The 22003-nt window shown below is 50.1% G+C and overlaps 1 protein-coding gene across 1 annotated transcript; it reads left to right on the plus strand.

Annotated features, from left to right (window-relative positions):
• The first annotated feature begins 5870 nt into the window (after positions 1 to 5870).
• WDR13 (WD repeat domain 13) lies at positions 5871 to 13371 on the plus strand. Its single transcript, XM_039218289.1, has 10 exons — positions 5871 to 6162; positions 6509 to 6588; positions 7275 to 7515; positions 8182 to 8291; positions 8411 to 8541; positions 9398 to 9705; positions 10532 to 10712; positions 10814 to 10955; positions 12607 to 12725; positions 13104 to 13371. Exons 2-10 carry the CDS (start codon positions 6548 to 6550, stop codon positions 13286 to 13288), a joined length of 1458 nt encoding a protein of 485 aa, XP_039074220.1. The 5' UTR covers positions 5871 to 6162; positions 6509 to 6547; the 3' UTR covers positions 13289 to 13371.
• The last annotated feature ends 8632 nt before the right edge of the window (positions 13372 to 22003 follow it).

Raw genomic sequence — 22003 nt, forward strand, 5'->3', positions numbered from 1 at the left:
ACTCTGACCGGCGTGAGGTGGTATCTCAGTGTGGTTTTGATTTGTATTTCCCTGATAAGGAGGGACGCTGAGCATCGTTTCATGTGTCTGTTGGCCATCTGGATGTCCTCTTTGGAGAAGTATCTGTTCACATCTTCTGCCCATTTCTTCACTGGATTGTTTGTTTTTCAGGTGTGGAGTTTGGGGAGTTCCTTATAGATTTTGGATACTAGCCCTTTATCTGATATGTCATTTGCAACTATCTTTTCCCATTCCGTCGGTTGCCTATTAGTTTTATGGATTGTTTCCTTTGCCATGCAGAAGCTTTTAATCTTAATGAGGTCCCAATAGTTCATTTTTGCTCTTAATTCCCTTGCCTTTGGGGATGTGTCAAGTAAGAAATTGCTGTGGTTGAGGTCAAGGAGGTTGTTTCCTGCTTTCTCCTCTAGGATTTTGATGGTTTCCTGTCTCATATTCAGGTCCTTTATCCATTTTGACTTTATTTTTGAAAATTACCCATTATTTTAAGTTATCTTTTTACTAACAAATTGCAACAGAGACAACATGAACTTATTTCATCCTTAGCAAACCTAGGTAGAATAAGCTTCATATTTAATGCTGATAACTCTAAAGATATGTCTATCTTAATTAAACCAAAAAACCTGAATCAGTTTAAATACTGAATACATTCTACGCACATCCATTTAATAGTCAATCAATTTGTTCCCCATTTTTAGTTTTTACCTGAAATACCAATGGGGAATCTGAAGGGGGCAGTCCAAGGGGGTGCTATTTGCTCCTTGACCTTGAGGGTGGGAAGAGGAGCCTATGGTGCCTGAGGCACTGAGGATGGTATTGGAATCAGTTATTAAGGCTATACACAAGGTGATACAGAAGCAGGAGGAGGGACAGGGGAAGGCAGATTCCGCCTAAAGACTGTAGACAGATAAAAGCCCAGAGGGCAGAGAGAGAGAGGGGTCTCCTGGTCCTAAAGCCTGTCCACTCAAACAGATGAGCAGACACCAGTTTTTTTCCACCAATAAGTGGAATTAGACAGTCCATGTCGGGCTAGAGAAGACAGGGAACTTCCCCGAAACAAAAGGACTTTCAGCAGCTGCTTGGGAATATTCCTTAGCATCTCCATCCCAAGGTAGAGTAACCAGAGACAGTTGGCTCTAATCATCATAGTCAGTGACCCGGGAAATGAATGAGGGAGGAGGCCCCACATACAGTTAGAGTAACCAGACTCGATTAGGAGAAACAGTGAGGGAGAGATTATTAATAGAGTCCCTTTCATTAGGGATGGCCTGTGTTTTTCTCCAGCAACCTGGGTTAGGTTTTGGAACACTTCTGTATATTGACCAGGATTGTCTACAAATATGCCCAGGTCCTTTTTATTTGCTTAGAATCTTGCAAGGAAAAGTGGAAGCCTCACGGGGCCAAATTCCCCATGAGGCATTTCGGTCAATGGATACATTGAAAGTGCCTTCCTTTCAGGGGGAGGATTTCTCGTCCCTGGCCGTCCTGGATCAGGAGGACATGAGGGTCTAACATATGGCCTTTCCTGAGAAGAGGCCTCAGGGGGCAAGTCTGCCAGTACCTGCCCTTCTAGGCCTCTAGAAGGGGCCGGAGGTGGGCACCTGACTTACAGGTCTTACATCGGGAACTACTGACCATCCCCCCTCTCTTCTACAAGACAGCTCTAACTGTAAGATAGTGCTGTACTGAGTACTTCCTTCAGGGGGCCGGGACTCTCCAACCCCCAGGCGATATTGAGGCCAAGCCTGGGAGCAGAAAGAACTTCATGCTCTTCTTTTGGAGCATTTGTGCATCAAATCTTTCCCAACTCCTCAGAACACATTCCAGAGGAGTCCCCACGGAGAAGGGTGTGTTACCCATCTCGTGATCCCGGTAGGAGTCAACAACCTCAAGGACCTCCGTACCTGTTATATTAGAGAGGTGACTATGAAGGCGTCCCAGCATATCAGCTCTCCCTTTTATAATCGAGGCGTCCCTGATCCGCCCTCCCCAAGCTGAGAGGATGGCCTGGGTCAAAGAAGGATTGGGCGAGCGGGGGTAGCAATTCTGACCCCCTGCTTTAGCTCCCACCCGACCCTTCCTTCCCACCTCTGGATCCTCCTAAATCTCTTAAGGAGCTGGTGAGGGTAGTGATTCAAGGTTTATTATTTGTAAAGGTTATGGGTGCAAGCAAACAGCTGGGGCGATTACGGGAGGCATGTGCTGCGTATGGAGGAGACTTCCCCAGGCCGTGACCCTCAGGACTGGTTTCCATCCTTTTAAGTGTCTCGGGTGCCCGATGGGAACCATAGGGCAGGTTCAGAGTGCTGGATTACCCGTCCTTATGTGCACCCCTGGATGAAGCTTTCCTGTAACCGAAACGCTCCCTGACCTCATTCTTCAGAGCCCTCTTGACTGGGCCCTCGTTTCTTGGTCGTACCAATTTGCTTGCACCCCCAACCCATGGAATCCAGTGCACACGGTCAATTATTTCCTCGCCTCACCCCCAAGCACCCTTCCTTCCTGTGTGCCTCAGGTCCTATCAGCCAGCGGGTCCCGGTTGTTAAGGTTCCCGCTGCTATTGTGCACAAAGAAGGCGCTGATGGTAGATCTGTTCTCCTGTCTTTCATGTTCAAAACCAAGGCAATACAAAACCTTGAGAGCAGTAAGCTGCTTCTAGCTTGTCATGAGGGAAGATGACCCAAATATTGTCTGCTCCTCTTCCATGCCTCGAGTCCTGGCCACATGGAAGCCTGAGTTGTATCTGATGATAAAATATATGTCTACCGAACAACAGAAAACCGGGAAAGATCTCTCTCCTTCATCTAGACCACCACGAAAGACACTTTCGAAGGCAAGGACCAGATAGCCACACAAACAGCATTTCCTCCCTAAGTGGCAAAATTGGTACGGCCACCGACGAAACTGCTGCACCCATGAGATCCCCAGGTCTTTGGTGGGGAAAGAGTCACGGAGAATCAAGAAGGATTCCAGATCCTGAAGTGAGTCCCTAATTGCTGGAGCATGTGATCATCAGGGGTTGGAGAGGCTTTAGGAGGCATCTAAGAAGGACAGGGGAAGAAAGACTAAGCCAAGAGCAGAAAGAGGAACTGGGTAGGGCTAGGCCAAGGTTCCCCTTCCACAGGGGGGATTGACCAACCTTTACCCAGAAGTCTAAGACTTGAGACCAGCGGCCTCACTACCTGCTTTTCACTGGTCAACAGGTGCCCGGTTTTGAGAGTCTTGGTAAGGAGATCTCCGTTCCGAAAAGGAAAGGAAGGAGACGGCTGTTACTCACCCTCCGACGGTCCCAGGGTCCCGGCACCAAAATGTTACCGGAGGGTGGGAGGGACGCTGGTCCTTGTCTCACGGAGTTGAAGAATGAATCTCGTGGGTGGATGACAACGGAGAGTGAGCAAAGCCGTAGAGTTTAATGAGGGAAAGTACAAAGCTCTCAAGAGTGAGAGGGGTCCTCAGTGGGTAGCGGCTGGGGATTTCTGTCCCTGGCTTTTTAGGGGGACCTTATCAGAAAGTGTGTGAGACTCCACGCATGGCACCTAGCCCCGGCGGGTCCGGAACACGTGTATCTCACCCTCTTCCCCAAACTTCGCTGCTGCCGCCACTTCCTCAGCCTCCCACCTGTAGCTGCATCTTGCCTCCCTGAAGGGAGGCCCTTGCCCTTGCCCTTGCCCTTTCTCTACTCACCCAGACCTTCCTTTGCCCACCCAGGGTCTTGCCTGCCATTCATGCAGATCAATTCTGCATCTTTCTTTATAAGTCCCAGCATCCTGAAAGTGCCTTCTGTCACCAGCTATTTCAAAACCCCCTTTTAATCCTATGAGGGTGCGTAAACATTTAAAAGCAAAAATTGAGGAAAAAAAAAAAAAAAAAAGACCACAAAGCACAGAACAAATGCAAGAGGTGGCTGTGGTTGTGAATTCACATTATTTATGCAGCAGAATTACTTCTGGCAGATGAGACTGTTACTGCGAAAAGCTTTTAAAACAACTAAGAGTAGTCAACATTTTGTGGGTGTTTCCTATTTTATAGATGCTAGTCCAAGTTAGCTAACTCATTTAGTCCTCACAATAAGCTTATGAGGCAGTTTTCTTTTTTCAGATGAGGATACTGAGTCATGAAAGGATTGAGGGACTTGCCCAAAGACCAAAGCTCCTAGTCAGCAGACGTGACAGCAGTAGCCAGGTTACACCACCTTCTGTAAGTACTGTAGTACTTCTCAGAATACCAGCAAAAGTTCACGCAACACATGTTGTGAACACTTCTGTGCATTAATATCTAATTTCTTCTTACACCGACCTTGTCATTAGGTTCGTTTATCTAGTATCTTAATAGCATTATAGCAATGAAGTTTTAAAAATAATTTTTTAAATATTTTTATTTATTTCTAGGAGAGAGAAAGAGAGAGAGAGACAGCGTGAGCTGGGGAGGGTCAGAGAGAGAGGCAGACACAGACTCTGAAATAGGCTCCAGGCTCTGAGCTGGCAGTCAGCACAGAGCCCGACGAGGGGCTCGAACCCACGAACCGCGAGATCAGGACCTAAGCGACAGTCGGACGCTTAACCAACTAAGCCACCCAGGCGCCCCTAAAAATAATTTTTGAATTGAGCTTGGGTGGCTCAGTCGGCTTAGCGTCCAGGTTTTGATTGTGACTCATGCCATGATTCCAGTTTGTGAGATCAAGCCCTGCATCAGGCTCTGCACCGACAGTGTGGAGCCTGCCTGGGATTCTCTCTCTGCCCCTCCCTGCTCATTCTCTCTGTCTCTCTCCCTCTCCTTCTCCTAATAAACTTTGAAAACAATTCTTGAAACTTTTTGACATATTATAAAAACCACAACAAAAGATTCAATTCCAGCAGTAAGATAGTAAATCTTGCTGGCATCCCTGATTTTCCTGTACTTTTTTTCCCTCCACTGGGTATGCTGAGTGGTGGTATAAAGGGGTGGGGCTCAGGCCAGGTAGGATCAAGGCGCAAACGGGAAAGGGATATATCATAGCATCCTTTATAGCATGAAAAACACTTGGAAATAAACTCAAAGCTGTTCACAAATAGGAGACTAGTTCAGTAAAATGTCACCCTTGAACTCCGTGGCCTTCCGCTTTCCTCATCTGTAAAATAGGGGGATAGTGATGGGTCTCACGACATTCAGTTTTTAAATTAGAATTAAATGCATCAATCTTTTTTTTTTTAAAGTAACCTTTATATCCAACGTGAGGATCAAACTCACCACCCCGAGATTTATAATTAAGAATTGCAGCTTCCTGTTAGAGTGAAATAAGGATGGTTCAGATAGTCTCCTGGGATCCAAAGTTTGTTGTGCCTACTTAATGTCTTCTGTCTTTGGAGGCTCAGGCCCAGACCAAGTTTCCTGGGACCAGACCAAGTTTCCTGGGACCATCCAAGCCCACTCCCCAACCCCCACTACAGAACAGCCTATACTCATCCCAGGGCTGTTGGGAGGCCTATCAGTCACTTTAAGAACTGAAGAACACCGGGGCGCCTGGGTGGCTTAGTCGGTTAGGCGTCCGACTTTCGCTTAGGTCATGATCTCGCGGTTTGTGGGTTTGAGCCCCGCGTCGGGCTCTGCGCTGACTGCCAGCTCAGAGCCTGGAGCCTGTTTCAGTCTGTGACTCCCTCTCTCTCTGACCCTCCCCTGCTCACGCTCTCTCTCTCTCTCTCTCCTAGAAATAAATAAAAACATTTAGAAAAAAACTGAAGAACACCTTAGGAGTCTCTGCATTCTTTGATTCTGTGCTTCAAATCTTGTGATGCTAAAAAGCCGCTTAAACCACACTTTTAAAAGAAGTCGTATTTCTAATTTTTTAGTGAGTGATTCACACTCTCTGGCCCTTGGACATTATTCTTGGGTATACAAAAAGTGTTATTAAGGACCAGGGGTGGACAGAACTTGAGGGGTGGAGCCTCAATCCTCCGGCGGAAGCTACTGTCCTTTAGTGCGCCTGCGTGGTTCTCCCACGCCCTGGGAAGGATTCCTATCCATTCGCTCTGCGCTTGGCAGCTCTTCCTAGCAGGAGGCGGCCATCTTGCCTGGAGCCTGAGAGAGGGAGAAGAGAGACAGAAGAAAAGGGCGACACTGGTCTCAGGGCCGCCCCGGGGGCCTCAAGAGCCGGAGGCAGCCCCGGAGGTGGTCTCTGATCCCGGGCCCTGCTCTTGAACCCGAGAAGGGAAGGCGGGGGGCGGGGGGCAACAAGATCGATGGGGAACGCCAAGAAGGGTTGCTAGACCGGGGGAGGGGCGTCGCTATGGCGACCGGGGAGGGGCGGGATCAGATCTGAATCGCCGCTGTGAATCTTCCGGGAGCTGCCCGGGAAGGGCAGGGCTGGGTCGATGACCATGCTAACTGCCGGGTGGTATTTCGCGACGTCCTGGCGTGGAGGGACTAAGTGTCTATGGCAACGATCGTCTGGCAGAAGGGGAGGAACTAAGCCCTTTCACTTGAAACGCTGACATTCCAGGCCCTTGTCCTGCAGGCTCCCGCGGGCGGACAGGCCGGAAGAGGAGGCCGGGGAATGGCCGCGGTGTGGCAGCAGGTTTTAGCAGTAGACGCGAGGTGAGGCGTGGGGTCGAAGCCCATGGGAGCGGAAGTTACTGTGGTGCATGCGCAATGGCGATAAGTGAGGCTGGGCGGAGAACTTGCCTTATGCGGCTGCGTGGGCATGCCGGAGGTGAGCATGCGCAGTAGCTAGGTGTGGGGGCTTGCCCGCAGAGAAGAGCTGGCAGAGGGTCGTAAAGAGCATGCTGGGAAAATGCAGTCGATGTGGGCATGCGTCTAGAGGCTGTGCTTCCCGAGCCTTTGGGAGGGGGTGATGGAGCTCAGGCTAGTGACATCCTGTTCCCCACCATTGCCCCCCCTCCGCAGACTTCTCTTACCATCATCATTCCCCCAGTCTGACCCCATCACCATCCCATACTGACCTCCACTGTTGCCTCACACTAACCCCCATCACTATGTCACTCTGACCCCTGTTGTTGTCTACACTGACCCAGTCACCACATCCCCACTCCAGCAAAGCTGAAGACGGCCTCTGTTGCCCCCCACACTGACCTCATCGCCATGCCCTTTATTATTATTGACCCACCCTCCTCAGAGCACCAAAAGGACTCCCATCACCACTGCTGACCACATGCCATCCTGACCCCTCACTGCCACACACCTCATTCTCTTTTCCTGTCCCCTGCGCTGATTGATGCCCTCTGTCCTGTGCCTGCTGCCCATCCTGCCTCCTGACATCATAGGTACAACGCGTACCGCACACCAACGTTTCCACAGTTTCGGACACAGTATATACGTCGGCGCAGCCAGCTACTGCGGGAGAATGCCAAGGCTGGGCACCCCCCAGCACTGCGTCGGCAGTACCTGAGGCTGCGTGGGCAGCTGCTGGGACAGCGATACGGGCCCCTCTCGGAGCCAGGCAGTGCTCGTGCCTATAGCAATAGCATCGTCCGCAGCAGCCGAACTACTCTTGACCGCATGGAGGTGAGCTCCTCCCCACACTTCCTGCCATACATACCACCCACCTCCATATACATTCACTCAGAGGACTTGTCAAGCACCTGCTATGTGTGAGGCAGCATTCTAGGCTCTTAGGATGAGCAGAGAGCAAAAAGATAATCTAAAGTCAATAAACAGACAATAAACAAGATAAGCAAGTTGATAAATGGGCAATAAACAGGATAAATCGTGCAATAGGCATACCAAAGCAGATAAACAAGTCAATAGTTAACGTGGCTTATAGTGAGGAGTGCTAAGGTGGAAAAGTAAAGCAGACTTGGGGGGATAAGATGAGACTGGTGTGAGGGACAGAGGGAAGCTATTTTTGATGGGGATGATCAGGAAAGGCTTCTCCAAGGAGGTGACTGTTGAGCTGAGACTTGAATGAAATAAAAGACTGAGCTGAGTGGTTTTGGGGGGGAAATGTTCATTCTTTCTTCACAGAACATGTATTGAGTATCCGCTGAGTGGGGGACGGGGGCAAACAGAGGAATAGTGCAGAAGCCACCACAACAGTCAAGGCGATGGTGGCGGCAGTGGGTAGGGTGAGAAGGGATCTCACCTTCTTGGGGCACATTTTCAAGACTCCAGACCCCATAGGTTCCTGGGGGCTTCTTTCAAGATGTGCCCACCCTGACCCTCTGCTTGCAGGACTTTGAGGATGATCCTCGGGCCCTGGGGGCCCGTGGGCACCGCCGTTCTGTCAGCCGAGGCTCCTACCAGCTGCAGGCACAGATGAACCGTGCTGTCTATGAAGACAGGTATGCACCAGGGGCAGTTGGGAGCTGGGGCTTCGTGAGGGGGAGAGGGGCCATGGGACAACAGCAGACTGAATGCTAACACGCACCTCATGTTATCCCCCACTCCTATTGGGGCCCAGGCCCCCTGGCAGCGTGGTGCCCACATCAGCAGCAGAAGCAAGTCGAGCCATGGCTGGGGACACTTCACTGAGTGAGAACTATGCATTTGCGGGCATGTACCATGTTTTCGACCAACATGTGGATGAGGCAGGTAAGCCAGCCGCTAGCGGGTCGCATCACAACTCATTTGCCTAAACTATGACAGCTTCTCAGTGCATCCTTTTCTGGAACATGAAGTCCCTGGCCCACCTCCAAAGGAGGAATTTCGATCCATAAAACTGAGCTAGCCTGGCTAGCTCAGTCGGAGAAGCATGTGACTCTCGATCTGGGGGTATGGGTTCAAGTCCCACATTGGGTACAGTGATTACTTTTTTTTATATATATGTATAATTTATTGTCAAGTTGCTACATACAGGGTATAGAGTGTGCTCTTGGTTTCTGGGGTAGATTCCTGTGATTCATTGCTTACATACAACATCCAGTGCTCATCCTAACAAGTGCCCTTCTCAATGCCCATCACCCATTTTCCCCTCTCCCCTCGCCCAAGATTACTTTAAAATAAAATCTTTTAAAAATACACATATTTTTTTGTGAACCTAAAAGCTCTCTGCAAAGTAAAGCGCCCTACAAAATCTCAGGTACTTTATCTACTATAAAAGGGCTCATCAGCTTCAAAGAGGACTTTTGCAGAAGGTTTCTGGGGTCATGAGTTGCTTGGAAGAGTTCAGAGCCTTTGCTACAGAGAAATCCCCTCGCAAAGGGCCACACGGGTTTTGCAAAGTGCTGAGATCTTGGTAATTATAAAGTGCTTACTAAGGTTTAGGAAGCTTTTGGCAAAGGGCCTTCTGGGGTTCCAAATCCCTTCCCCAGCCAAGGAAAGCCCTTTGCTGGGGCCGCTGTGCTCGGCGTGGTGGGTGCGGGCCCCCGGCCCACATGGCAGAGCCTTGTGTAAATGAAAGCACCTGGTGTGCGTGCTGAGTCCCACAAATGGCTCGTTGGTATTGCAGTCCCAAGAGTGCGCTTCGCCAATGACGACCGGCACCGCCTGGCCTGCTGCTCCCTCGACGGCAGCATCTCTCTGTGCCAGCTGGTGCCCGCCCCGCCCACCGTGCTCCGAGTCCTGCGGGGCCACACCCGTGGTGTTTCTGACTTTGCGTGGTCCCTCTCCAACGACATCCTCGTGTCCACCTCGCTCGATGCCACCATGCGCATCTGGGCCTCTGAGGACGGCCGCTGCATCCGGGAGATTCCTGACCCCGACGGCGCCGAATTGCTCTGCTGCACCTTCCAGCCTGTCAACAACAACCTCACTGTGGTCAGGCCCCAGGGTGCTCACTCGCTGAGGGTGGGGGTGCTGGGCCGGGAGAGCTGTCCCAGGGAGTCCGTCTGAGGGGCGGGGTGGTCCCCTCCAGTCCATCACCACAGTCCCCCTGTGGTCAGACTCTGAGGGAAATGGGTCAGAACGGGATGCAGTTCTTGGCCTGGGGCGGCCTTGCTGTGATAGACTCCGGGGGGACTGATCAGAAGTCAGAGTCCCCGCTATGGTAGCCTTTCGGCCCTGTCATCAGCAGTGCTGCCATTTTCCAAGCACAGGGGCTGCTTGCCGCGGGGGCAGCATGACTAGTTGGAAAGCGAGTCTCCTCTCAGCGGCAGCTCCACTGCAGTCAGACCCCAGGATGGAGAGTCAGAGAGCAGGGGAAGGAAGTAAACATCTGGCCTGGTCCTGAGAGGCATAGAGGGGACCGGCCGAGTGAGCTTGTGCCCTGGTATCCTTTCTGTGGCAGCCCCAGCCCCAGTGTGGGCAAGTGTCCAGCAAGGACCAGGTAGGAAGCACAGGCTATTACTACCGGCCTAGGACGGCCCCGTGGTCTGCCTGTCACGGGGTGCTGGCTCAGGGGCAGCATTATGGGTCTAAGACCCCCTTAGTCCCAGGAGCAGCTCTCTGTCCTGGTTAGATTGCAAGAGGGGCAGGCTCTGAAGGATCACAGGCCTGGGGCGCCTTCTAGTCTACCCGCCACAGCCCCACTGGGGTTAGAGTCCAGTAGGAAGCAGCCAGTCCCATCTGCAGCAGCTCCATTACAGTCAGACTCGAAGAGGGTCCGGCCGAGAGCAGGGTGACGGCATGCGGGTCTCACTCACAGGTGGGGAATGCCAAGCACAACGTGCACGTCATGAACATCTCCACGGGCAAGAAAGTGAAGGGTGGCTCCAGCAAGCTGACGGGCCGGGTCCTCGCTCTGTCCTTTGATGCCCCTGGCCGGCTGCTCTGGGCGGGAGATGACCGAGGCAGTGTTTTCTCCTTCCTCTTCGACATGGCCACAGGTAGGCAGGCCCCAGGCCCGCATCCGGGTATTCACACTCTCCCTCGGCCCAGCACACGACCCTCGCCCTCACCTTTGCGTCCCCTCCCTCCGCTGTTGCAGGAAAACTGACCAAAGCCAAGCGTCTGGTGGTGCACGAGGGTAGCCCTGTGACCAGCATCTCCGCCCGCTCCTGGGTCAGCCGCGAGGCCCGGGACCCATCACTGCTCATCAACGCCTGCCTCAACAAGCTGCTGCTCTATAGGTGGGTCTCCCCTGTCTGGGCTGCCCAGAGATGCAGGGCCCGCCATCTCCGTCAGGCCTGACCAGGAGCACCGTCTCCTCCATCAGGTTAAGTTCAGTCAGCGGGGCAGTTCGGTCTCCTTACGATAATGACCACAGCGATGGCAGTAGCTGGCAGAAGTAGCTGGTGCTTCCACGACAGTTGCCGGCCCCGGGCCCTGTTAGAGCACCTCGTACGCGCCACGTCACCTCATCCCCAACAGCCCTGTGAGGAAGGTGCTGGCGTCCTGTTCATTTTACAGATGACCAACGTGAGGCATAAAACAGACTGGGGTCCCCTGAGAGCAGAGGTCTGTTCTCATTTCTTCTTTCCTTCCCTTTGTTTTCTTTTTTTTTTGATTTTTTTTAAGTTTATTTATTTTGAGAGAGAGAGACAGCCCCACACAGGCTCTGCACTGTCAAACCCACGAACCGTGAGATCATGACCTGAGCCGAAGTTGGATGCTAACCTGACTGAGCCACCCAGGCACCCTATCTTTTTTGATTCTTTTTTTTTTTTTTGAGTGGAGGAGTTTACCATCCCTGCTCATTTGTGATGTGTTACCCAAACGCAGTCCGCAGTTGGGGCTGCATGCTGGAATGACCTGAAGGGCTTCACAAGGTCATGGCCAAGCCCCACTCCAGGCCAGTGATTCTAGAAGCTCTGGGGCGGGACCAGGCATTGGTACGTTGAAAAGTTCCCCAAGCACTGTCCAGCGAGGCCTAAAAACCACTGCCCAACAGGAGGCATTTACTGTTTTTATTTTTCTATTCTTTAAAAAAATTCTCACATATATGCATATTCATGGTTATTTTTTAAATTTATTTATTTATTTTTGAGAGAGAGAGAGCAAGCAAGGTAGGGACAGAGAGGGGAGAGAGAAAGAATCCCAAGCAGGCTCCACGCTGTCAGTGCAGACCATGACGCGGGGCTCAAACTCACGAACTGTGAGATCATGACCTGAGCCAAAACCACAAGTTGGACGCTTAATTGATGGAGCCACCCAGGCGCCCCTATAGTTCTTAATTTAGGTGTACTCCTAAGTTTTTGGCTATTTCCCCCATCCTTCTTTCTGCCACCTCAGCTTGTTAACAACTCTGGAAGTACCTTCCCATATTTTGTCCTCTCCCCTGTAATCCTAGGCGCACACACCCATCCACACGTTTCCGGGGGAGGGTCATTGTTTTACAGGAACGGGCTCCTACATCCTTTTCCTCGTCTCGCTCTTCTTACCAGATGATGCTGTGGAAATGCCCCCAAGTCACCTACAGCACTGTCGGTTCATTCATTTGAATGGCCTTGTATTGTTCACAAGTCCGGTCAGCCCTTTCCTCTCTTTGTGTTCGTCTTGACACCCAGATCTCTTAGAAACCCCTAGAAAGGAAACCTAGTGAACTGTACACTGCAGAGGCCCCCGTATACACCAACAGGTAGTTTCCAAACTGTCACGAGCTCACCAGCAGCCCATGCCTCATAGGTAGGTAGGTAGGCGGTCGTCTCAAAACTGGATTGTGTGAACCTTGAGAAGAGCTCAGGCGCAAGGCCAGGGGCACAGACGAGCCCCCCTCCCCGCCGTGCATCACCATCTGGAGCTGGGGCTCCCCGCCCTGATCTGCTCTAACCCTCCCCTCAGGGTGGTGGACAACGAGGGGACCCTACAGCTGAAGAGAAGCTTCCCCATCGAGCAGGGCTCGCACCCAGTTCGCAGCATCTTCTGTCCCCTCATGTCCTTCCGCCAGGGGGCCTGTGTGGGTGAGTTCCCCAGGGTCGGGGCGTATGGGGTGCCAGGGAGGGGCCGGCACCAGGGCTGCCGCTGATCTGGCTCAGACATCACAACCCCCAGGTGCCCAGACTTTCTGGGCCTCGAGAACTCTCCCATCCCAACAGCCTCCCACTTAGAATGAAGACCCCTAAACAGCCCAGAAACCTCACAGCATGAGGCACAGCACCCCCCACCCCCAAACAGCTCAGAGACCTCACACTCTGGACGCAGGTCTAAAACAGCCAGGTGACCCCTGTCTAGGGACAGTCCCTCCCAGACCTCCCCATACCACGCCGGGTCTTCACACTGGGGGCGCCCCACTTCCTTCCGCAACATCTCCCGAGGGCCTCTCTCTCTTGTCCGAGCAGTGACGGGCAGCGAGGACATGTGCGTGCACTTCTTTGATGTGGAGCGAGCAGCCAAGGCCGCCGTCAACAAGCTGCAGGGCCACAGCGCACCTGTGCTGGACGTCAGCTTCAACTGTGATGAGAGCCTGCTGGCTTCCAGCGACGCCAGCGGCATGGTCATCGTCTGGAGGCGGGAGCAGAAGTAGGTGCCTCCTGGCCCTGCTGTGTCCACGTCCCCGCCCACCTCATGCGCCGTGTTTGTAAATAAAGTTCCTGTGGTTGTGCCGAAGGCTGGCTCCCGGGTCTGCTTGGGGTGGGATCAGGCCACGGGGCGTCTGTAGGACCCAAGTTGGAATGGGGTTCACTTAGCAACCATTATCGAATGCCCACTGTGCCATAGGCGCCACCGTAAGCATCTCACACAGTCCTTCAGTAGACAGACATCGAGCACTCGCCGTGCGCCGGGAACTGCTATAGGCCCTGGGGGTGTAGCTGTAACCACAGACAGAAACCCCTGCCTTCGTGGGGCTTGCGTTCCAGTGCAGGTAGATAATAGACACATATCTATCCCGGGTCAGCTCAGGATCAGTGCTGTGAGGGAAAATAAAGGGAGGACAGCAGGCCTGGGGAGTTGCGCTCTTTTTGGTGCTGTGATCAGCGAAGGTGGTGAGATTTACAGACCTGAATGAAGTGAGAGGGAGCCATAGTGTGTGGGAGAGAACATTCTAGGCAGAGAAAAAGGCAGTGCAAAGGCACTGAGGCTCGAGTGTGCCAGAAGGATCACTGAAGAGGCTGGTGTGGCTGGACCAGAATATGGTAGGAGATGAGGCTTTATGACCACAGTGAGGACTTGGGTTTTTCTTTTTTTTTTTTTTTAATGTTTATTTTTGAGAGAGAGGGGGAGGGACAGACAGAAGGGGGCACACAGGATCCAAAGCAGTCTCCAGGCTCTGTGCTGACAGCAGAGCCCAGTGTGGGGCTTGAACTCATGAACCGTGAGATCGTGACCTGATCCGAAGTCAGATGCTTAACCTACTGAGCCACCAGCCTCCTTGACTTAGGCTTTTTCTGAGTAAGAGGTGAGTCGCTGGGGGGTGCCTGGGTGGCTTAGTTGGTTGGGCGTCCGACTTTCGCTCGGGTCATGATCTCGCGGTTCGTGGGTTCGAGCCCCACGCCGGGCTCTGTGCTGACTGCCAGCTCAGAGCCTGGAGCCTGTTTCGGAGTCTGTGACTCCTTCTCTCTCTGACCCTCCCCTGCTCACGCTGTCTCTCTCTCTCTCTCCTAGAAATAAATAAAAAATATTAAAAAAAAAAGAGGTGAGTTGCTGGATTGAGCAGGGGAGGGACGTGCTCCAATGTGGTTGTAAGGGGACCCCGCTGGGTGCTGTGAAGAGAACAGACTTGGAGGTGGGGGCAAGGGCAGAAGCGGGGGACCAGTCTAGAGGCCCTGCAGTAGCTGAGGTGAGCAGTGACAAGGCCTTGGGCCAGGTTAGTGGCAGTGGGGAGTTGAGGTGGGAAATGTGGCTCCTACCACAGGGGTTTCAGGTCTGCAGGGCTCTGCTGCCTCCCCGGGAAGGCTGAGGCCCCCAGCTCCCCCTGACCCCCAAGCCTGTTCCCCACACACAGGCTGAGCTGGTGGCTCCTGCTGGAGGAGAGTGGGGACGGGGACTGCATGCCCAGAGGAATTCCAGACCACCCCAAGCTCCTTCCACACCCACCCAGGACCCAAATTCAAGGCCTGAAACAGCTGAAAGTCTGTAAAGTCGTGTTCAAATTTGAGGGGAGCCCTGGCCTGACTGAGGAGAGAAAGCTTGGGGTTATAAACAGGGTGGGGACTAGAGAACCAAAAACCCTGGTCAATGACCTGAGTCACCTGGAAACGTCGAAGTTGCCGGAAATGCCAAGGGGGGGGGGCTCTTGCTCCAGCTGCCCCCTTCAGCTGCAGAGGCCACCACATCCAGATATGTCTGTGGGAACTGTGGCAACCGTCTTGAGACCTCAGGGTCAGTCCACAAGAGCCACAGGCACCCTAACCTGGCCCAACATTCATGAGCTACTGAACTAACACTAGCAACCTTGAAGGAGAAATAGTAACCTGTGTATTCAAGACACCGTTATTTGACAGTGTGGTCATCCCATCTGACCTTAAGGTAAATGGTGATGAGGTAGGGACATCGGAGAGTTGGACTGTTCATGATGAAGTGCGTGTACCTGTGTCAGGGGTCCCCAAGACCACCCAGACCCCATGGTTTGCTGGGAGGACTCTCAGTCTCAGCATATGGTTGTATACACAGCTATGGTTTCTTCCAGGGGAAAAGGTACAGAGCACCATCAGCAAAGGGAAATGGGTGCCTGGGGCAAAGTTCAGGGGAGACCAGGCACAAGCTTCCAAGGGTCCTCTCCTAGTGGAGTCACACAGGACACGCTTATTTCCCCTGTCATGGCTTGTGACAACCCAGAGAAGCTCATTATTAGAGGCTGAGTGCCCAGGGTTTTTATTGAGGGCTGGTACACATGATCAGCCAAGTTGGGCTACCTGGCACATACCCAACTTTGAAACTTCCAGAATGAAGCAGGTGTTGGGCATAAACCAGGGTGCTTATATGAACAATTGAGGCACAGTGAGCCACAGTGAGCCACGCATCATTTAGAGAGTGGTGAGAACCCTCATGAAATCTCAAGTTTACAGATGCCAGCCAAGGGCCATCCCTGAAGCAGGCCTTTACAAGGAGAGAAGTTCTGGCCTGCTGCATTAACTTTTTCTGCGTGCTGTGCAGCACCGAAAAGATATTTGGCTTCAACCAGTGGGTGGGCAAGATCACTTGGGAAAACCTCATTTGTCTCTAGCACCTTCTTTATTTAGTCACATTTATTTATTTATATTTTTAAATTTTTAAATATTTAATTTTGAGAGAGACAGAGAAGGAGTGGGGGAGGAGCAGAGAGAGAGGGAGACACAGAATCCGAAGCAGACTCCAGGTTCTGGCCTGTCAGCACAGAGCCCAATGCGGGGCTCGAACCCACAAACTGCGAGGTCATAACCCGAACCAAAGTCGGATGCTTAACCAACTGAGCCACCCAGGTGTTCCCTTCACATTTTTTAAAAACTTCAGTGAAATATTACCTCACACCTGTTTAAGTTTGTTTATTTATTTTGAGAGAGAGCATAAGCAGTGGTGGGGGGCGGAAAGAGAGGGGGACAGAGGATCCACAGCGGGCTCACTGCTGACAGCAAAGAACCTTATGCAGGGCTTGAACTCACAAACCATGAGATCATGACCTGAGCTGAAGTCAGACGCTTAACCGACTGAGCCACCCAGGTGCCCCAATTTTTTAATTTATTCTTTTAAGTAATCTCTATGCCCAACATAGGGTTTGAACTCACGACTCCGAGGTCAAGAGTTACATATGACTGAGCCAGCCAGGTGCCCCAACATTCTGCTTTAAATTAAATTTTTTAAACTTTTTTAAAAAATGTTTTATTGGGGCGCCTGGGTGGCTTAGTCGGTTAAGCATCCGACTTTCGCTTAGGTCATGATTTCGCGGTTCGTGGGTTTGAGCCCCGCGTCGGGCTCTGTGCTGACTGCCGGCTCAGAGCCTGGAGCCTGTTTCAGTCTGTGACTCCCTCTCTCTCTGACCCTCCCCTGCTCACGCTCTCTCTCTCTCTCTCTCTCCTAGAAATAAATAAAAAAAAAACATTTAAAAAAATGTTTTATTTATTTTTGAGAGAGATAGAGACAGCGTGACCAGGGGAGGGTCAGAGAGAGAGGGAGTCACAGAATTCGAAGACGGGCTCCAGGCTCTGAGCTAGCTGTCAGCACAGAGCCTGACGTGGGGCTTGAACCCATGAACCATGAGATCATGACCTGAGCCAAAGTCGGACGCTTACCCAATTGAGCCACCCAGGTGCCCCTAAATTAATTTTTATGATACCTTTTTAAAAAATTTTTAATTTCTTTATGTTTTATTTATTTCTGAGAGACAGACAGCATGAGCAGGGGAGGGTCAGAGAGAGAGGGAGACACAGAATCCAAAACAGGCTCCAGGCTCTGAGCTAGCTGTCAGCACAGAGCCCAATGCAGGGCTCGAACCCACGAACTGTGAGATCATGACCTGAGCTGAAGTCAGATGCTTAACCGACTAAGCCACCCAGGCGCCCCAATGATACCTTTTTTTTTTTTTTTTTAATGTTTGTTTATTTTTGCCAGAGAGAGCTCGAGCCAGGGGGGTACAGTGAGAGAGGGAGACAGTAGATCTGAAGTAGGCTCTGTGCTGACCGCAGAGAGTCTGATGTGGGTCCCAAATTCACAAACCACAATCGTGACCTGAAACAAAGTCAGATGCTTAACTGACCGATCCACCCAGGCGCCCCTCATGACACCTTTCCTTGATGTACAACCTAAGAGGAAGTAAGTAATGAGCAAATAAAAAAAAAACCTTATTGGTTAAATTTGGGCCTCTGTTAACTCGTCCATCATTACTGTGCCTCCTTTTGACATCAGATCTGGTAGTCTTAACACCATTCCACCATCAGTGTTGCTCTAGTCTTGCCTCAAATCCAAGCCTCCATTAACCGTGATATGCCCTTTGACTCCGAACTTGTGTGTTTACTTCATCAAAAGCCTCTCAAGTTTGAGCTTGAAGCGGAGCCTTTGTTAATTATTACCTCAACAGTGTATCACTGATCAAATCCCAAACCAGGGCCTCTGTATAATATTCCGCCAGCTATTGTCTTTTGATCTGACCTTAAATTTGGGATACTGTTACTTTGTGATCAGTGCCCTTTTGCTTCATTCCAACCTTGAAGACCCTCAATCCTGGCCTTGAATCTGGGCCTCTGTTAATTATTTTACCATTCATGCCTTTGTGGCATCGATTCCAATCTGCTCTTGTATTAACAGTTGTGCCATTAACCTGAGTGCTCCAAACTTCAGCCCAGGCCTCTGCTAACTAATTATTCTATTCTCTTTGGTCTAAACTCAAATCTGGGCATATCTCTTTTTTTTTAAGTATATTTATTTATTTTGAGAGAGAGAGAGAGAGAGAGGTAGGGACAGAGACAGAGGGAGAGAGAGAATCCCAAGCAGGCTCCATGATGTCAGTGCAGAGCCCGACACAGGGCTCAAATTCATGAACCATGAGATCATGACTGGAGCTGAAATCAAGAGTCCACACTTAACTGAATGAGCCACACAGGTGCCCCTGCACCTGTCTTAACATTCCTCCACCAATGCCTTGCTGGTGTGACCTCAAACCAAGGCATTTTTTTTAAAGATTTTATTATTTTATTTTTTAATGTTTATTCAACTTTGAGAGAGAGAGAGAGGGAGAGAGACAGCATGAACATGAGTGGGGGAAGAGCAGAGAGAGATGGAGACACAGAATCTGAAGCAAACTCCAGGCTCTGAGCTGTCAGCACAGAGCCCTACACGGGGCTCGAACCCATGAGCCGCAAGATCATGACCTGAGAGCCAAAGTTCGATGCCCAACCGACTGAGCCACCCAGGCACCACTTAAGAGTTTATTATTATTATTTATAATGTTTATTTTATTTTTGAGAGAATTAGAGATAGAGTGTGAGTCGGGGAGGGGCAGAGAAGGAAGGAGACACAGAATCTGAAGCAGGTTCCAGGCTCTGAGCTGTCAGCACAGAGCCCAAGGCGGAGCTCAAACTCATGAACTGTGAGATCATCACCCGAGTCAAAGTCAAATGCTTAACTGACTGAGCCACCCAGGCACCCCAAGATTTTATTTTTAAGTAATCTCTATACCCAATGTGGGGCTCAAACTCACAACCTCAAGATCAAGAGTTGCATGCTCTACAGACTGAGCCAGCCAGGCGCCCCAACCCAGGGACTTTTAACTTTACCACCATCAGTATCCACCTGTTCTAACCTCAGACCTGGTCTTCTGCTAATACTTGCACCATCAACACCTCTGGTTTTCCTTCAAACTCAAGTCTTTTTAATACTTCCACCATCAGTGCTAGCCTGGGGCTCTGTTTAGAATTCTATCGTCAATAACTCTTTGTCCTTAAATCCAGGCTTCAGTTGACTCATTATCAATGCACCTCAGGTCTGAAAACCTGAGCCTGTTAACTTTTCCACACTCAATGCTCCTCTGGCTTGACCTCAATAAATAATTCCACAGTCTGTACCCCTGTGATCTCACCTTGAGCCCTGGCCTCTATTTACTATTCTTCTATAATTATTCCTTTAATCTGACCTTGAACGTAGGACACTGGTAATGCTTATAGCATCAATCCTCTCTGGGCAGACCGCAGACTCGGTGCCTGTTAACTATTCCATCATCACTTTCATTTTGTTCTGACCTTGAACCTGAGCTTCTGCAAACTATTCTGCCATCAATACCCCCTGGTCTTAATTTGGAACTGAAATTCTGCTGACTATTCTTTGGTCCAACCTTGAATCTGGGCTTCTGATTAATAACCCCTGTCACTGGCTTTTTTCTCTGACTTTTTGAATTGTAGAACTATCAAGGCATCTCTGGTCTGACCTCAAATCCAGACTCTGTAAACTTTTATTCCATTAAGACCTCCTTTGATCTGAATTCTTACATGGACATCTGACTTTGCCTCAGGCCGTGATCTCACAGTTCATGAGTTCGAGCCCCACATCAGGCTCACAGCTGTCAGCACGGAGCCCGCTTTGGATCCTCTGTCCCCCTCTCTGCCCCTTCCTGGCTTGTGCTTTCTTTCTCTCAAAAATAAATAAACATTTAAAAAAAACCCTCCTGATCCCTCCTACCTTGACCTCAAGCTTGGGTCTCTTTATTCCACCATCAGTGATTTTCTGGTCTATTATTGAACCCTGTATACTAACTCTTCTACCATCAATGTCCCTCTTATTTGACCTTGAACCACTGTCCTTGTTAATTCTCCCACTGTCAGTTCCCCTCTGGTGGTGCTGCCTTCCACAAATAAGGCTACCACTGTTAATGCTCCCTTGGCCTGAGCTTAAACAAGGGCTTTTGTTAGTAACTTTGTCATGAATAGTCGGTTGTTCTAGGGCTCTGACCCTGCCGTACGTTAACTAGTCTATCATCCATGCCCTATTTTCTGACCTTAAACCTGGACTATTGTTAAGTTAAGTCTTTCAATATCTGTGCCCCTTTGTTAAGCTTTAAAGTCCGGGCATATGGCAGTGGTGGCCTTCTGGTCTGGACTCGAAAATAGGGGATAAACACTACTAAACTTATAAGGACTTCAAAGCGGTCACTACTGGTGAAATACAGACTCTCAGTCAGATATAATGGGGCGAGAGGCTTACAGTGTGGACAAAACTGTTCACAGAAATAAATGTAGATTCTCATGTAGTCACAGACTGGGATATGGACACTCTCATGATCCATACCTCACTCTGTGAGCTGAGGAATCTCCACAACCCAGTCTGGGTGACCCACAGGTGTCCAAACTGCAGTCTATAGGATTCCAGAAGTATCTACTCCAGTAGAAGTGTCCACTACTTCTATCCCAGAAGTGTGACCCCAGGGAGGCGCATACCCCAGTATGTATGTCCCCAGAAGTTTCCACATTCCAGTCTTTGTGACCTGAGTAGTGACAACCCAGTCTACATAGCTCCAGAAGCGTTCACAGTACAGTCTGTCTGACCCCACTGTTTCCAAATTACGTCCTGTGTGACTCATGGGAGTTCACATCCCAGGCAATGAGTGTGCCAACACCCCAGTCTATATGATTCTCAGAGTGTCCAGGCTTGTATCTGTGTGCCCCTAGGAGTGTTTATACCCCATTCACAAAGGAGAGGAGGAATGAATAGATATTCTTTCATTTCTGCTGCTGATAATTAGATAAATGTGGATTCAAATAAGTTTTTAAAAAACTTACAGGTACTCACAAGTTGAATTAGAAACAAAAGCTAGAACTTCCAAATCACTTGAAAAAATGATTCTATAACAAAAGGTAGACCATGAAGGAAATACCAAGGAAGCACAAAAAATACAGAAAATATGGGGCGCCTGGCTGGCTCACTCAGTGGGGCATGTGACTTTTGATCTTGGGGTCATGAGTTTGAGTCCCACATTGGGAGCAGAGATTACTTTAAATTTTTTTTTTTAATTTCAAAAAGCAACCAAATGATATCTAAATCAAAATGATTCAGAGATATTTTTTCGATGGTAAGTAGAAATGTATGAGAAAAGACATAGAAATAGTAGTTGCAGGGGTGCCTGGGTGGCTCAGTTGGTTAAGCATCCAACTTCGACTTAGGTCATGATCTCACAGTTCATGAGTTCGAGCCTCGCCTTGGGCTCTGTGCTAACAGCTCAGAGCCTGGAGCCTACTTCAGATTCTGTGTGTGTGTCTCTCTCTGCCCCTCCTCCCGTGCTTGCATTCTGTCTCTCTCTCTCTCTCTCTCAAAAATAAATATACCTTAAAAAACATAACAGTTGCAGTTTAATTCAAGATAAAATTAAGGAAAAAAAGCATTAAACATTCAAAAAGGACAGTTTAAAATTTTTTTAAGTTTATTTATTTATTTAGAGAGAGAGAGAGCAAGTGGGGTAGGGGCAGAGATAAGGCAGGGGTGGGGGCGGAGAGAGAGATTCTCAAGCAGGTTCTGCGCTGTCAGCACAGAGCCAGATGAGGAGCTTGAACCCACGAACCTGAGATGGTGACCTGGGCAGAAACCAAGAGTCAGATATTTAACTGACTGAGCCACCCAGGTGCCCCCCAAAAGGACACTTTTTATAAATCAAGGGCATACTCAACAGTGAAGGTATAAGAGTCATGAATATCTATAGTCCACATAACAGAAACCAAGCCTTTAGATAAAGGAAGAGAAGACTGCCCACTGAATCCTTGCCAACTTATGCATATGGCTGGATCAAGCTGAGCAGTCTTCACACCAAACCTCAAAGCATGAAATTGGCCTATAAGTTAGGTTT

This window comes from Hyaena hyaena, unplaced genomic scaffold (genome assembly GCF_003009895.1).
Source record: "Hyaena hyaena isolate Hyena2069 unplaced genomic scaffold, ASM300989v1 scaffold_754, whole genome shotgun sequence".
Taxonomy (NCBI): Eukaryota; Metazoa; Chordata; class Mammalia; order Carnivora; family Hyaenidae; genus Hyaena; species Hyaena hyaena.